At 42.6% G+C, this 14,814-nt stretch overlaps 1 protein-coding gene across 2 annotated transcripts in view; it reads right to left on the reverse strand.

Moving 5' to 3' along the window:
• Positions 1-9,394: 9,394 nt before the first annotated feature.
• The window catches only part of VWA3B (von Willebrand factor A domain containing 3B), a 125,728-nt gene continuing 120,308 nt past the window's right edge, over positions 9,395-14,814 (reverse strand). For both annotated transcript variants that reach the window (XM_054009237.1, XM_054009246.1), the window contains 4 exons: positions 14,535-14,672; positions 13,894-13,991; positions 10,605-10,837; positions 9,395-9,945 (listed from right to left, as the gene is read on the reverse strand). In XM_054009237.1, the coding sequence (XP_053865212.1) occupies positions 9,941-9,945; positions 10,605-10,837; positions 13,894-13,991; positions 14,535-14,672 (474 nt within the window). In that variant the 3' untranslated portion in view covers positions 9,395-9,940. The remainder of the gene's footprint in view (positions 9,946-10,604; positions 10,838-13,893; positions 13,992-14,534; positions 14,673-14,814) is intronic.

Consider the following 14,814-nt stretch of genomic DNA (forward strand, 5'->3'; position numbering starts at 1 on the left):
TAGGATTATGAATCCTGCTTGTGGCATTTTCCCTAATTAATGTTGGTGACTTCCCTCCTTTCATTAAAAGTTTCTTTTCTACACTCAGACGCTCTGCTTGCGAGAGGGGAAGTATTGCCTCTCAGAGGTGCCCGGGGTGGTGTGTAATTTTGGCAGGTTACTGGGTGGGGGCTCGAGCTGGTTCTGTGTTGTATTGTTGAAAAGGAACCCCTAGATATTGAATCCAGCACTGGTTGCTGCCGGCTCCACCTGGCAGAAGGGTTACATAAGAATGAGTCCCCGTTGGTCAGTACTGATTCTGTTCTAAAAAGGGAGTGGTCCATGCCAGGGCCTCCCCATTAAGCAGGCTCAGTATTAGCCCCACCTTAACTTAGTCTCTGATGTACTCCTGGGGCTGGAGCATAAACAGGAGTCTGCACTGAGTAACGAACCCATGTAACTTACTGCAGGTACCAACATATCTCTCCAGCAAAGGAACTCTGGAGCCAGCCACCTGAGCCAATATGATAAGAGAAGCTGCGTGGTCACTCGCAGCTGCTCAGAGTGCTGTAGCTTGCTCCTGCAAGGAATGATTTCCCATCTGCAGCTGTCATATTTGGTCCCTCAGTTTCTGGTTTTCTGCCTGGAGAGCACCCCTGGTGGTGTCCATACTCAGTCCAGCAGTTAAACAACAAGTCCCTGAAAAGACCAAGATTGATCCAAGCAAGCTGCCAGGACTCATAACATGGGCTCTCTCTGGCAGGCTGCAATAAAGTTATTGTTGTTGATGCTTGCAGGTGCTGGCTGGCTCTGTTGATCTGTAGTGACAGAGCAAGAGCAATGAAGATGCTTTGGTAACCTGTGAGTTGAAGTGTTTAGAAGACAGCCAAGATTCTGATCTCGATGAAGTTGATGAAATGCAGTGAGTAGAGGAGAGAATACATACTATTTAGTGAACCAAATTTGTTTATACCTATTAGAAATATTTAAAAAATAGAAAAAAATCATAAGCAAAAAAACCTATAGCTCATATCATGCATCATGTTCTGCTAGAAGCAGGTGGGCCAATTGACCCCAGGACTGTGATAGTGCAAAACTCCAGTGTAAAGGGGAATCTTCACTGCTCTCAGCACCCTCAGAGGTCTACTCACAATTCCCTTAATGTATTAACCTATAGCTTTCTCTGATGTATTATCATTTCCTACATACGTATCTTAATAGGTTTGCTATTAATAGGAGTGTGATGTTAAGGATAAATAATTTATGAAGCTCTGGTGTTTTATAGCTATATAAAATACCAAGGTCTCTACTGTCTCTGTTCACAGTATAAATTAGACCACTAACACAATGAACTGATGGCGAGGAAAGAGGGACCAAAACAGTCAGAATACTATTTTCCAGCTCAAAATAGTTTGCATATATTTTTTTGCTTTCTCTTGAGTGGAGAGAATGGGTTTTAAAACAGTCATACGAGCCAGGTGCTGGAATGGTGGAATACCAGCTGAAACAAAGCTGTTTTAAGGAGACATTTGAAGGAGGAAATTTAGGTCCACAAAAAGGAGGAGCTCTACCGATCAGTGGCACTGAGTGATTGTGAAGATATGAATTTCTTATCCCTCCACAACCTACAGAGGGCCCATTGCATGTCCCAGTAAAGCCAATGGAAGACTCCAATTAATTTCAATAGGAAGTGGATCAGACCCGTAGACACTCCATCTCTGTAAATCTCCCTGTAAAAACCAGTAGCTTATAGTTTGCTTTCTCCATAAAGCATGTTGTCCTCTGTAGGAGGGTTTCCACAAATACATTTCTCTGTATACAATTTATTTTGAGCTACAGCAGTATTCTTCAAAAGTATCACAAAATACTTCATAATGAGATACACCATAGATATATTATTTGGGGTTGGATACAGAAGCTTTTTTTAGTGAGGCAAAATAGAAAGTCATAAGGAATATAGAGAAGAATAAAAGAAAATATATTGATATAGTTACTTTTATTAAAGTAGTGCCTAATGGTCAACCGAAAACTGAACCCCACTATGCTAAGCTCTTTACAAATACAGAATAATAGACAGTCCTTGCCCCAAAGAGCTTACAATCTAAATAATGATGCACATCACTAAAGTTTCTGAGCACCTCAACATGCAAGTATACTTGCCAACAAATTTAAGTGATGGGTGAATACAGGACGTGGACAGACGCACTAATGGGGAAAGAAAGGAAAAAGTGACTGTGGATTAGGGTTAATTGTAGGCTAAAAAAATATGAAGGTAAAAATGGAAAAGAGAAAGCATAGTAGCTTGGGAGATGGAGTTCCGGTGGGGGAGAGAGAGGACATCAACATGCAGGGCCAGATTAACCTTTTGTGGTACCAGTGCCACACATATTTGTGGGCCCCTATGGGGGCAATGGAGCATGGCGTGGGGAGGTGGGTCCCCGGAGCTAGGGGCCAGCCGGGGGAAATGGGACATTGCATAGCGGGGGTGGCCCCGCTCTGCCCAACCCAGTGCGAGGGCACTATTTACAAACCAGCAGACACTGGCCTGCCCAGCCCTGAGCTGCCAGCATGCCAACTTCCTCTGGGCGGTGGGCCCATGCCACACCACACAGCCCCCCTGCCCAACATCCCCCCAGCCCCCAACTTCCTATGCCCAGTGCCCCCCGGTTCCGCTATGCCCAGTGCTACCCCACATAACCCCCCCACCACAAATGCACAGCACCTGCACACCACCACCCCTGCCCACACACTACCCCAACTCCCTAGCACCCCAACACACACAGATCTCCCCCACCCAGCCCTGCCTGCCTAGCGCTGGTGCCTGCAGTGGAGGAGGCGTTTCTTACAGAGGCGTGGGGGAAAAGGGGCGTGGGAGCTGCCGACTTTCCCGGCCTGCCGCATCTGCAGAGAGCAGGGAGAAGCAGGCCCCGGGGGGCCTGAAGTGGACAGTCACTGGAGTGTCAGCAGCTAAGAGCTCCTCTCTGCCTCTGGATGAGGGGAGGGGACACAGGGTGGGAGGAGCTGGCGGGCAGGGGCAGGGGGTGGAGAGAAACCCTGGGCTGGCTGAATGGCCGAGGGGAGTCAGCAGCTCAGGGCCCAGTGCAAGTGGAGTGGGCCAGGCTGCGGCCGCTTTTGAACATGGGCCCGGTGCCATGGCGTCACTGTAGAGACAGTACTGTCAACATGAAGACTGAGTTCATGGCAAAGAGGAGAATATATGACGTATATGGCCCTATTTTCAAAAGTGCTGAGCTTCTGTAGCTCCCATTGAAGTCACTGGAACCGAACCTGTGGGAGCTCAGCACTTCCGAAAACCATGCCAATATATATACCAGGTCACCACCTAGATACACAAAATGGCCATTTTGATTCTTCTTGGGAAAATGTCAGATAAGAGTCAGGAATCTGAAGCTCCACCATATGTTGCCATGAAAATATCATCAAGTGAGTGTGTCAAGGCTGCTTCCCCACACTGAACTTTAGGGTACAGATGTGGGGGCCTGCATGAAAACTTCTAAGCTTAACTACCAGCTTAGATCTGGTCCGCTGCCACCACTCCCAAGTGGATTCCCTTCCCTGGGAAGCCTTGAGAAATTTTTCACCAATTCCCTGGTGAATACAGATCCAAACCCCTTGGATCTTAAAGCAGGGAGAAATGAACCATCCCCCTCCTTCCTTTCACCAACTCCTGGTGAATACAGTTCCAACCGCCTTGGGATCTTAAAACAAGGAGAAATTAACCATCCCCCCTCCTTCCTTTCACCAACTCCTGGTGAATACAGATCCAACCCCCTTGGATCTAAAAACAAGGAAAAATCAATCAGGTTCTTAAAAAGAAGGCTTTTAATTAAAGAAAAAGGTAAAAATCATCTTTGTAAAATCAGTATGGAAAATAACTTTACAGGGTAATCAAACTTAAAGAGCTCAGAGGACCTCCCTCTAGCCTCAGGTTCAAAGTATAGCAAACAAAGATAAACACTGTAGTAAAAGGTACATTTACTAGTTGAGAAAACAAAGGAAAACTAACACGCCTTGCCTGGCTATTTACTTACTAGTCTGAAATAGGAGAGACTTGTTTAGAAAGATGTGGAGAACCTGGATTGATGTCTGGTCCCTCTCAGTCCCAAGAGCGAACAACTTCCCAAACAAAGAGCACAAACAAAAGCCTCCCCCCCCGATTTGAAAGTATCTTGTCCCCTTATTGGTCCTTTGGGTCAGGTGTCAGCCAGGTTACCCAAGCTTCTTAACCCTTTACAGGGAAAAGGATTTTGGAGTCTCTGGCCAGGAGGGATTTTATAGTACTGTACACAGGACAGCTGTTACCCTTCCCTTTATGGTTATGACAGAGAGAAATAACTGTACCCTCGAAGTTGAAGGCATCTAATCATATAGTGCAGTTTAAGGAACAAAGTTTGTTGGTAAAATAGTGAAAGCCACCGCAAGCATGCTGTTATCTTGAAAAAATTGAAGACACGCTGTCAAATCTATATTCCCTATGATGTATTATTCACAGACATCGTATTATTTTCCAGAAACCTTCTGAAAAAGTTATAAACAAGCCATTTGTCTCTTGCTACCTGAATCTGGACAGAAATGAGACTAGATAAAAATCACATTACTATATCAACTGACCTACACTTTGCTCCACAGCAATCTGCCTTGTTCATTCTCTATGGCGAAACAGCTCACTACTGGTTTAACACACTTCTTTTTTAGATGAATAAAGAGCCATGATGGAGGTGAGAATATTTTTGAGCCGTTAGCCTATAAACAAAATCTCAATCCAGAGGGCTCTCAATAGTCCTTTATTGTACACAGCTGCACTAAATGACAGATTCAAGCTGAGATGAACTGACATCAACTGCTAATTAAACAAGCCGGGACCAACAGATGGGAGCACTCTGCTTTAGTACAATGACATTATCCAAATGCTAAATGAGCTATGGGAAATGAGAAAGGGAAACAAGCGTGTCCCTGGAAATATAAATAGCTAATAGGGGGAAAACAAGTCCACTAGCTTGCCAGTTGTCACAGCTTCCCTCTTGAACAGTTTCTAACATGCTTTAAGCAGCTGGATTTGTTGTGGAAGGGGATAAACAATTAGCCTTTTCAAAGGTCTCCCAACTACTTCAAATAGCTTTGCTACATTACATTAAATCCCACCCCATTACAAAATAAAAAGGAGCATTTTTGTCTATAATTCACGAACACATCACTTATTGCATCATATCTTTGCATTCAAATGTATCATTTCATATCTATACTTCTCTAGAAAGTTTCTCTCTTATTTTCTATTTTCTCCTTTCCTGCAAGTGACTTACCAGGGCACCATTTGAGTTAATTCACATGAATACCACATGAAACTGACAAATAATTCTAGGCATTTTTGGGGGTGGGGAGGAGAGAAAAAAGGTAGTGGGAAGACAGAAAGAAGCATTTTTCTGTGGAAACAAATGCAAGCAAATAGCTGCATGTTATTTTAAAAGTGTTTATAGAAGCAATCACAGTAATAATAAGGGTATGATTATATATTTGTGAATCTTGTTTTATTATTTATATTATTTTATTTATTAAATAGTTTAATAAAACTTGGGTTTTATTGGTCATATTGAGTGAAATCATGGTGCCACTGAAGGTTGATGGGTGTTTTACCATTGACTTGAATGCCAGGATCCCACCCATACTCTATAAATATAGCAAGAGAAACTAAGGAAGAGGAATGAGAGGAGCATATATTAAAATAAGAATGTACTGAATACAGTTTTGGTATAAATAGGAACAAGAGGCATAGTGGAGTTCAAGACAGAGGTTGCAATAACAAGTGGTGCATAATATTATACTCTAACTTATACAGGACTGTGATGGTTAGGGCCTTATCAAATTAATGGCCATGAAAAACACGTCATGGACCGTGACATCTGGTCTCCCCCTGTGAAATCTGGTCTTTTGTGTGCTTTTAGCCTATATTCTACAGATTTCACAAGGGGAGACCAGCTTTTCTCAAATAGGGGATCCTGACCCAAAAGAGGGGGGTATCAAGATTATTTTAGGGTGGCATAGTATTGCCACCTTTACTTCTGCGCTGACTTCAGAGCTAGGTGGCCAGAGAGCATTGGCTGTTGGCCAGGAGGCCAGCTCTGAAGGCAGCGCCCCACCAGCAGCAACGCAGAAGTAAGGGTGGCAATATTATACTATGCCATCCTTACTTCTGCACTGCTGCCTTCAGAGCTGGTGGCTGGATAGTGATCGTTGCTGACTGAGGGCCCAGCTCTGCAGGCAGCAGCGCAGAAGTAAGGGTGTCAATACCATAACATGACATCCTTACATCTGCGCTGATGCTGGCGGTGGCTTTGCCTTCAGAGCTGGGATCCCGGCCAGCAGCCGCTGCTCTCCGGCTGTCCAGCTCTGAAGGCAGCGACACCACCAGCAGCAGCACAGAAGTAAGGGTAGCAGTACCACAACCCCCCCACACACTCACACACACACACACACAATAACTTTGCAACACCCCCCCAAAACTCCTTTTTGGGTCAGGACCCCTAAAATTACAACACTCTGAAATTTCAGATTTAAATAGCTAAAATCATGAAATTTACAATTTTAAAATCCTATAACCATGAAATTAACCAAATTGGACCGTGAATTTGGTAGGTCCCTAGTGATGGGGTTCACTCACCACTGCAGTGCCTCCTGCTGGCTGTCCCAGGGATTAACTCTGCTAGCCAGTGTGCCCTCGTCTGGTGCTATCTCACCCACCATCATTTCTGCTCCTGGAACGGTGTCATTCGAAGGACCACAACATCTTCTGCAGGACACAGCCCTTCGGCCATGTCACACACTGTTATCTCCCCTTCTGGGGGAACTGCAGTCCACTGTCCAACCACTTCCCTCAAAGGCAACTGCAGCCAATTGTTTGGGCACTTCCTCAGTGGTGGCCGGGGGGCAGGTGGACACCCAGGCCCACCCACTACTCTGGGTCCCAGCCCAGGCATCCTGTAGATGGCTGCCACTTACTGCATCCCCTCCAATTCTTTAGTTCATTTCCCTGGGTCATTTCCCCATGGCCCTCAGCACCCTCTTTTCCCTTGCCTCAGGACCCCAGCCTGCAAATCCCTGCAGCCAACAAGGAGCCGTCTTTTGCTTCCCCGTCCCCCAGTGGTTGCTAGCAACTCTGCTCTGTCCAGGGTGCTGGCACTCCTTCCTCCTGCTAGGAGCCTGACCTTCCCTCCTTGAGCTCCAGGCAGCTACTGACTTTGCTCTGCCCTGCAGCTCTTCTTATATGGGTCTACCAGGCCCTGATTGGCTTCTCCTCACAGCCCCTCTCTAATTGGCTGTCTCCTGCGCAGCCTCTCTAGGGCTCTCTCTAATTGGCTGCCTGGTGTACAGCCTCCCTAGGGTTCTATTAACCCCTTATGGGCCAGTGTGGGCCAGATGCCCCATCACAAGGCCCAGTCATGGAGTCCATATTCATTCAAGTCAATGGATTTTTTTTCTATGAGTAAGAACTGGCCTGGGCCACTGATTACATGCAATCAGATAACAGTCAAGAATATTTTAGCTGAAAGTATGCTGGCTTGTAGAAATTTCAAAATCCTCTAACAAGTTTGCTTTAGTACATTTATACAGTACCCAAAAGCAGTGAATATATTAGGCTTCGTCAAGTAGATTTTTCCAGTTGAATAAATTTACCTTGCTAGCTAAAGAAATTAAGAACTATATTGTGCAACCCTTACTCATGCTAGGGATCTCCTACTCCCTCTAGTAATCCCACTGAAATCTATGAAATGTTGAAATGTATGTATGAAATCTATGGGACTGCTTATGTGAGCAAGTGTTCACCAACACAAGCGAGGGTTGCACATTCTGGCTCTATGGGTGATCAACTAAAGCCAGACATTTGAGGACTGGGTAGGCTAGCTACAAAGACACACTGAAAGCATATCTCAAGAAAACTGATTTGGACATCTCACGTTGGGAGGCGCAAGCACTAACCGACCCCAATGGCGCCACAGGAGGCATCAGGCAGTGGCCTGCTTTGAGGAGAAGCGCCTTGCCCTTGACGCTGAAAAGAGAAAGAGAAGGAAGGAAAAAGAAATAACTTTCTCCCAGCAGGCAGCTGACGGGCGGATCTGTGGTTCCAGGATCGGACTCCTGAGTCATCTCAGGACCCAGATGTAAATTCATGGTAGAGATCCTCCTCGAATCGAGGGATCGCCAATGATGATGAGGCTAGCATGGTTTTTAAAAGAAGGCACTTTTTCATGGTGCCAAATATTTCTCCCATATTACACAAGTGTGAAAGGGCTAGAGAAAATATGCTGCACAATTATGAACAAGAAGTTCTCATACTACAGGCAAAAAATCAGGAGTATCGAGTAATTTGTTTTTATACAAATAAAAAAGACATTCAAATTACTCAGGTATTAGAAACTATGTGGGAGGATTATAAACCTTTTAAATAAACCAATGCCCAATTCAATAGACTGCCTTCAAAAATCAAGCAATCAAGCAATAAGTGTAACCTCATTACTGTAGGATGTATTCAGGCTATTATAAGTTATTAGTTTGTTTTTAACTACTAATGGAATTTACAACTATTCAAAAAATGTCTTTTGAATTGCTGAGATGTTGAACTCATTTTTAAATCTGCCTTTAACAAGAACAATTAAGAAGTACTGAAGACTTTGAAAAATAATGGCAAACAGCACGGAACAGCATACTTGGAAAGTTTGAACATATAAATCAAAGGCTTTTGGGTGTATAAAGGTCATCATCTTAAGGTGCTAAGGGCCAGATTTTAAAAGGCATTTAGGTGTCTAAAGATATAGATAGGCACCTATTGGGATGTTCAAAAGTAGCTAAGCAGATTGGGTGTCTAACTAATAAAGCAAACGTGGTACTGAACTTTAAAAAAAGAAAGCAGAGTAATCCTGGGAACTAGTATTAGGTAAGTTTAACTTCAATCTTTAGTAAAATAATGAACAAATATTAACCCCCTAACACATAACAGACACACGTGATCCATTCTTCATGAGGTAGCAAACAATTCCAGAATGAAAGGGTTAGGAAAAAATGTAAATATCTAGGACCAGATTTTCAAAGGTATACAGGGCACCTAAAGCACTTTTAAAAATCCCACTAGGTGCCTAGGAAATCAACAGGAGTTTAGGCCTTTAAAATCTAGTCTCTAGAGATTAATGGAACAACGCATTCATAGGACACAGCTCTGCAATCCTCACTCATGTTGCTGAGTACTTACTGGTTTAAAGAGGAGCATTTGTCTAAGTGCTCATCAGTATGAGTGAGGGTTGCAAAGATGGGATCTCAATAAGCACCAGACTGTCAACTACTGTAAACTGCCAGATTACACCAGATGAGGATCTGGCCCATGAGAAAAAAATTATACCAGACAAAGTTGGATTTTTTCATATTTATTTTAATGCTATTTAAATAAATAAATAGTGGCTGTATGGAATAAACTACATGCAGTATGTCTGGCATTTAGTAACATATTGACACTGGCTCACAAATTTTTATTTGCAAAATTAATTCAAATTTTCTTGGCTATGATAAGCACTATCATATACACACTGAAAACTGACTGAACACCTGCAAACAAAGAGTAACAGTATTCAACAATGTGTCAAGTTGTGGGAATGCATTCAAAGAAATCCTATAGGGATCAGTGTAAGGACCGGTTTTATATAACATCTTTATTAACTGTATGAATATCAGAGGTTCTCCTACACTTCCATCCATTCTGAGACACAAAGGGGTATGCAAAAAAAAAATGGTAAAGCCAATGGTGCCATAAAAAGGGGACTCTGCAGCATGTTCCACCTCATGCCACCTAGAAGAATTTCCTTTGTGGGACTCAGATGGCCAAGGCTCTGCAGATCTGGGTAAGGCCTGGCCAGGATGGGCCAAGGTGATAGCCACTCTCCTCAGATTCATCCTTCCTTCAACCTGCAGGGAATTAGTAACAGAAGAAGTGAATGGGATCTCATGTTCATTCACCCTCTGCACACTAGAATACTGGGGAGTTCAGAGACATCTACCGGCAGGGAACCAGTCATGACGTGGCTCCTGAGGAAGCCATGCTGCTACAAGGATGGTGAGAAACCTGAGCAGTACTGCAGTATCATGCTACTTCAGTACCAGACAGATGTAGACAAACTGGATGGAATTGACACAAGAGCAACAAAAGATGAGTACTGATTTATGAGAAAAGATCAGAAGAGCAACACACAAATAGCTTGACTTGATGACTGAGGAGTAAACATAATAAATATCGGGAGGGTCTAAGTAAATACCCAGGACGTAGAGAAATTTGCTTAAGGCTGATACCAAGGGACGTAACTAGTATAAATAGATAAAAATCAAGAAAGCAATCTCATCCTGACGCTGAGATTAGCTAGTCTGTGGAATAGTCTCCCAATGAAAATGGTGGAAACTTCATCATTTGCAACATTTGAAACTAGACTGGACAAACCTCCAGAAAATATACTGCAGGGACCTTTCTGTAGTGGCAGGGGAATGGACTAAATGACCCAACAGGTCAGTTCCATCTCTAATCTTTATGATTTTATGACTTGAATCAAATAATTTGTTCCCCACTTCTTTACCTTCAGTTGCCTCTTTGTCACTAGGCAGTGAATTCATTTCTTTGTTTTTCACTTCCCTCCTGGAGATAAATAAAAGATCATCAGAGTCTGAAGTCTTCTCCCGGGGATGCTTTTTGCTTTCTACTTTCCCTTTTTTCTTCTTTTTTCCCCCATCTTCTTTCAATTTTTCCCCCTTTTCTTCTTCTTCTTGTGGAGATGAGTTCTGGATGGATTTCTCAGCCTGTACATTTGGGCTAGAAATCAGAAGAGAAGAGTCACTGACATACATCTGTGTGTGTAAATGTGGTATATCATGCTATTTCAAAACATTCATCTTTATTTTATTATTTTAACACTTTGTATGTCATCTTTCCCCACCTCTCACTGTGTTGATAAGAAAAAGACTCATTGTGCTGACAGTAGCCTTGTGAAGTCGCCAGAGTTGGAAGAATGAGCCTGAAGTTAAGCATCACAGTGCGGATCTTTTTAGAATGCCTCACCTAACAAGTTTCAGGTAGGAACACATGATTGACTAAACTCCCTGAAAACAGGGGCTATAATAGAAATGTTGACACAATCTTTATTCAAGCAATGCAAATGGCACAGCCAGCATTAGTACTCATTAACGTGCAGCTAATGAAATACAACTGTCTAATGATATTTAATGCACAGTTTTTCATAAAAGAGGAAAACACTCATAGACACTGTGTGCTAGACTACAAAAAGCGATGAATATAAAGTAATGTCATGGACAGCATTGAATCTTTACGATTCAATCAGTGAATTAAGTTAGTCAGTGCCTAGAAGAGGACAGGATGCATATCTACGTGACATAAAAGTAAAGTGTTAAATAATATGGGAGAAACTGTTACACTTCCATGAGAACATTATTCCATTTACAAATATCTGAATGGAAAACAATAAAATACTGTAGCTGAGAGCTTACTCACAAAAGGGGAAAATTCTGCACTAGTAATTGTGTTCATCTGAGGCCACCTTCTCCCATCATAGAGAAAACAATTCTATAGAGATGTAAAGCCCCAGCTATCAAAGAGGCAGTGTTGTCTAGTGGATAGAACACTGGACTAGGACTCAGAAAATCTGGGTTCAATGCCCTGTTCCATTATTCATCTGCTGGGTAACCTGGACAAGTCTCCTCAACTGCTATACGCCTCAGTTTCCCCATCTGTAAAATGGGGATTATGATACTGCTCTCTTTTGTAAATCACTTTGAGATCTACTGATGAAAAGCACTGCATTTAGAGCTAGATATATGACCAAGAAGCAGGAGGAAAAAACAAACAACCACAAGAGACAGATCTAGCCAGGCTCCAACCCGTTCATAAAACGGACTAAAAATGCAGCAGAATTAGAGATACGTATAGAAAAATACAGATTATTTAGGCAGGATGGACAGATGAGTAGCATGAAAGAAGAGCAAAGACTACAACAAATATTATTGCCAGCACATAATTTTCTTTTCTTTTCCTATCCTAATCTAAAAAGCAAAATTCAATACAGCAAAGCAAACATGAGTGGTGAGTAGCAAAAATATGGAGGTGCTTAGGAGTGCTTGTGGCTGGCTGGCTTAATGACTGAGCCAGCCAACTCAGCCAGCCAACTCAGAGTGAATGACTGAGTGGATGTGAAGGAGAAAGGGATGGAAGTAATGATGTTTACGGGGAAAGACAAAACAGAATTCCACAGGATTCTTCAGTGGAATCCATGATCTTTTTATCCATGACAAATAACCAGCCTTAAGGGAGGCAGTGTGTCTTAGTAGTTAGAGCACTGGACTGGGACTCAGAAGACCTGAATTCTATTCTTGGTTCTGTCACTAGCCAGCTGGGTGATGTTAGGCAAGTTACTTCACCTTTCTGTGCCAGTTTCCCCATCTGTAAATGGGGATAATTATGTTAATCTCTTCTGTAAAGTGCTTTGAGATCTATGAATGAAAAATATACAAGAGTTAAGTGTTTTTGATTACTATAGCCATTGACCACGGCCAATGGGAGCTGCGGGGGCGGCACCTGTGGGCGGAGGCAGCGTGCAGAGCCACCTAGTCACACCTTCACCTAGGAGCAGCAGGGACATGTCGCTGCTTGTGGGGACCCACTGAGGTGAGCACCGCCTGGATCCGGCACCACGAAATGCCGGTTTCTAGAGTTTTCTGGTTTATAAAGTGCTGGAAAACACAGCTTTTACTGTACCATGATCTTTATCAGCAATGTCACTGTGGCCTTGACCAGAGAGGAGATAAAGATGGAATCTTTGGGTTCTAGAACCCTATATAATATGAGGGTTAGCTGAGTGAGCCTCTTCCCGTCTCTGGGTGTTTCCGACTCCGCCCTAAATAACTTCTTCAAAGGAGGAATGAAGGGGATGGCAAATTCTGTTCTGGTTTTGGGTGGGAAGTATTAACGCTTTGATTTATCTGGTTTCTCCTCTTTCTCTGGCTGGATTTTGATGGGGTAACCACTTTCCCCCAAACATATCTGAAGCCATAGGAAAGAAGGAATCTCTCCTGCTTCATTGATCAGGTTTATTATATTCCATAGGGCTTTCATGTTCCCTCTTCTTTGGAGAGGGGAGAGTAGGAGCCACTGCCTCGACGCTTAAAGCCCAGAACAAGATTTCTACCAAACAACACACAGCCTGCTAATGAACTCTGAAATCTATCACTTCTCAGGGATACTGCAAATAGGTTCATGGCTCAGGCTATGTAAAGGCCAAACAGAAACCCAAATTTACATGGAAACCAATATAAGTTCACATCCTATTCTAATCAGCAAACATCAGCCGAGGTCTACATAAGTTCACCCTCTCCAAGCCATTCCCCAGACTCAAGCCCAATAAGACACTGAGTACTCTAAATACATTTCATAATTGGAAGCACAAGTTCATATCACAAAACACATCTTAAAATAAAAACCAGCCCATCACTAACACTATCTCCAACTTCCAGCGTTTTCTCACTTCGAACTTCCTGTTATTAAGAATCAAACTAGCACCTCCCACCAGTCCTTCCCAAACTGATACAGTGCAGCTCCTCCCTGCCAGGGAACAAAAGCATGAAGTAGACAATTAACAACCTTCACATCCAAACACTTAGTGGATCAGACACACATGGTGATGTGTCCAGGACCACCCGACCTGAATGAACCCTGTTCTAGTTTAAAAAGCTACTTATTATTGTATTAGATATGGAAAAACTAAAGCAAAAGTGAATACAAAATATGCTTCTCTTCCCCCCTATATTTTAGAATGCACATAACCAAAAGTTTACATATTTCAGTTCAAACATACTCACAGCAGGCAATCCACCATATGGGCCATTCTTATATAACGGCAGGAACAGGCATACTTTGTTTGGCTGATTTTAATAAGCCCACTTCGTATACAGTGTCTCTGCAACAACACAATCAAATTCATTCCGTTTAGACCAGTGACTTCTAAACCTCAGAAACAGCGTTAAGAATTAAGGAACGCATAAAAAAAGAACAGGCACTTTGGTGCAACCATAAGAAACATCTGAAAAACCAAGATGACAATTTCCTAATGATAAGTACAATTTCTTTATAATACACAATGAGGAAAAAAAAGATAAAATTACCATAATAATCTCCAACAAACAAAGGTAACAAAACACACTAAAAATAGTTTTATTTTATCCCATGAAAAACAATCCTTATTCTTCACATTTGCAGTCTGGAGCCTGTGAAAGCCCATAAATAGATTATGGAGAGTAGAGTAATGTTCGTCTACACTCCTTAGCAGTTTGTCCATTATGTTGGCCCATTACTTGGCTCTGAAATTTGATTTGATTTTGGTCAGCTGGAAGGGTGAATGGAACAATGTGCTCTTTAGCCCAGCCAGTTATTTCTGCCTCATCAAAAACAGAATTATAATAATGCCATGGCAAACTTCGTATCCTTTCACAGGTCTACTTACTTTCTTATTGTTGTACTTCAAAACTGTGTAGAGTTTATCATCTGCTTCAACTCTTTTTGGTGTTGCTATAACAACAGCAGGCGTATAATAATCATTTCCTGTTTGTGTCCCAGTTCTGGCGAATACATAGTCTCCAACCTGTGTACCAGAAAAGAATTAGGTTGCAAGAGCTTCATAGCATACCAGTTTTAAACGACGGTTTGACTGTACAAAACAACATGCTAATCCATTCTAATGGCTTAAAATGGAACACTAGAGGAAAATACAAAGGTACCAATCA

Source organism: Malaclemys terrapin, chromosome 1 (assembly GCF_027887155.1).
Source record: "Malaclemys terrapin pileata isolate rMalTer1 chromosome 1, rMalTer1.hap1, whole genome shotgun sequence".
Taxonomy (NCBI): Eukaryota; Metazoa; Chordata; order Testudines; family Emydidae; genus Malaclemys; species Malaclemys terrapin.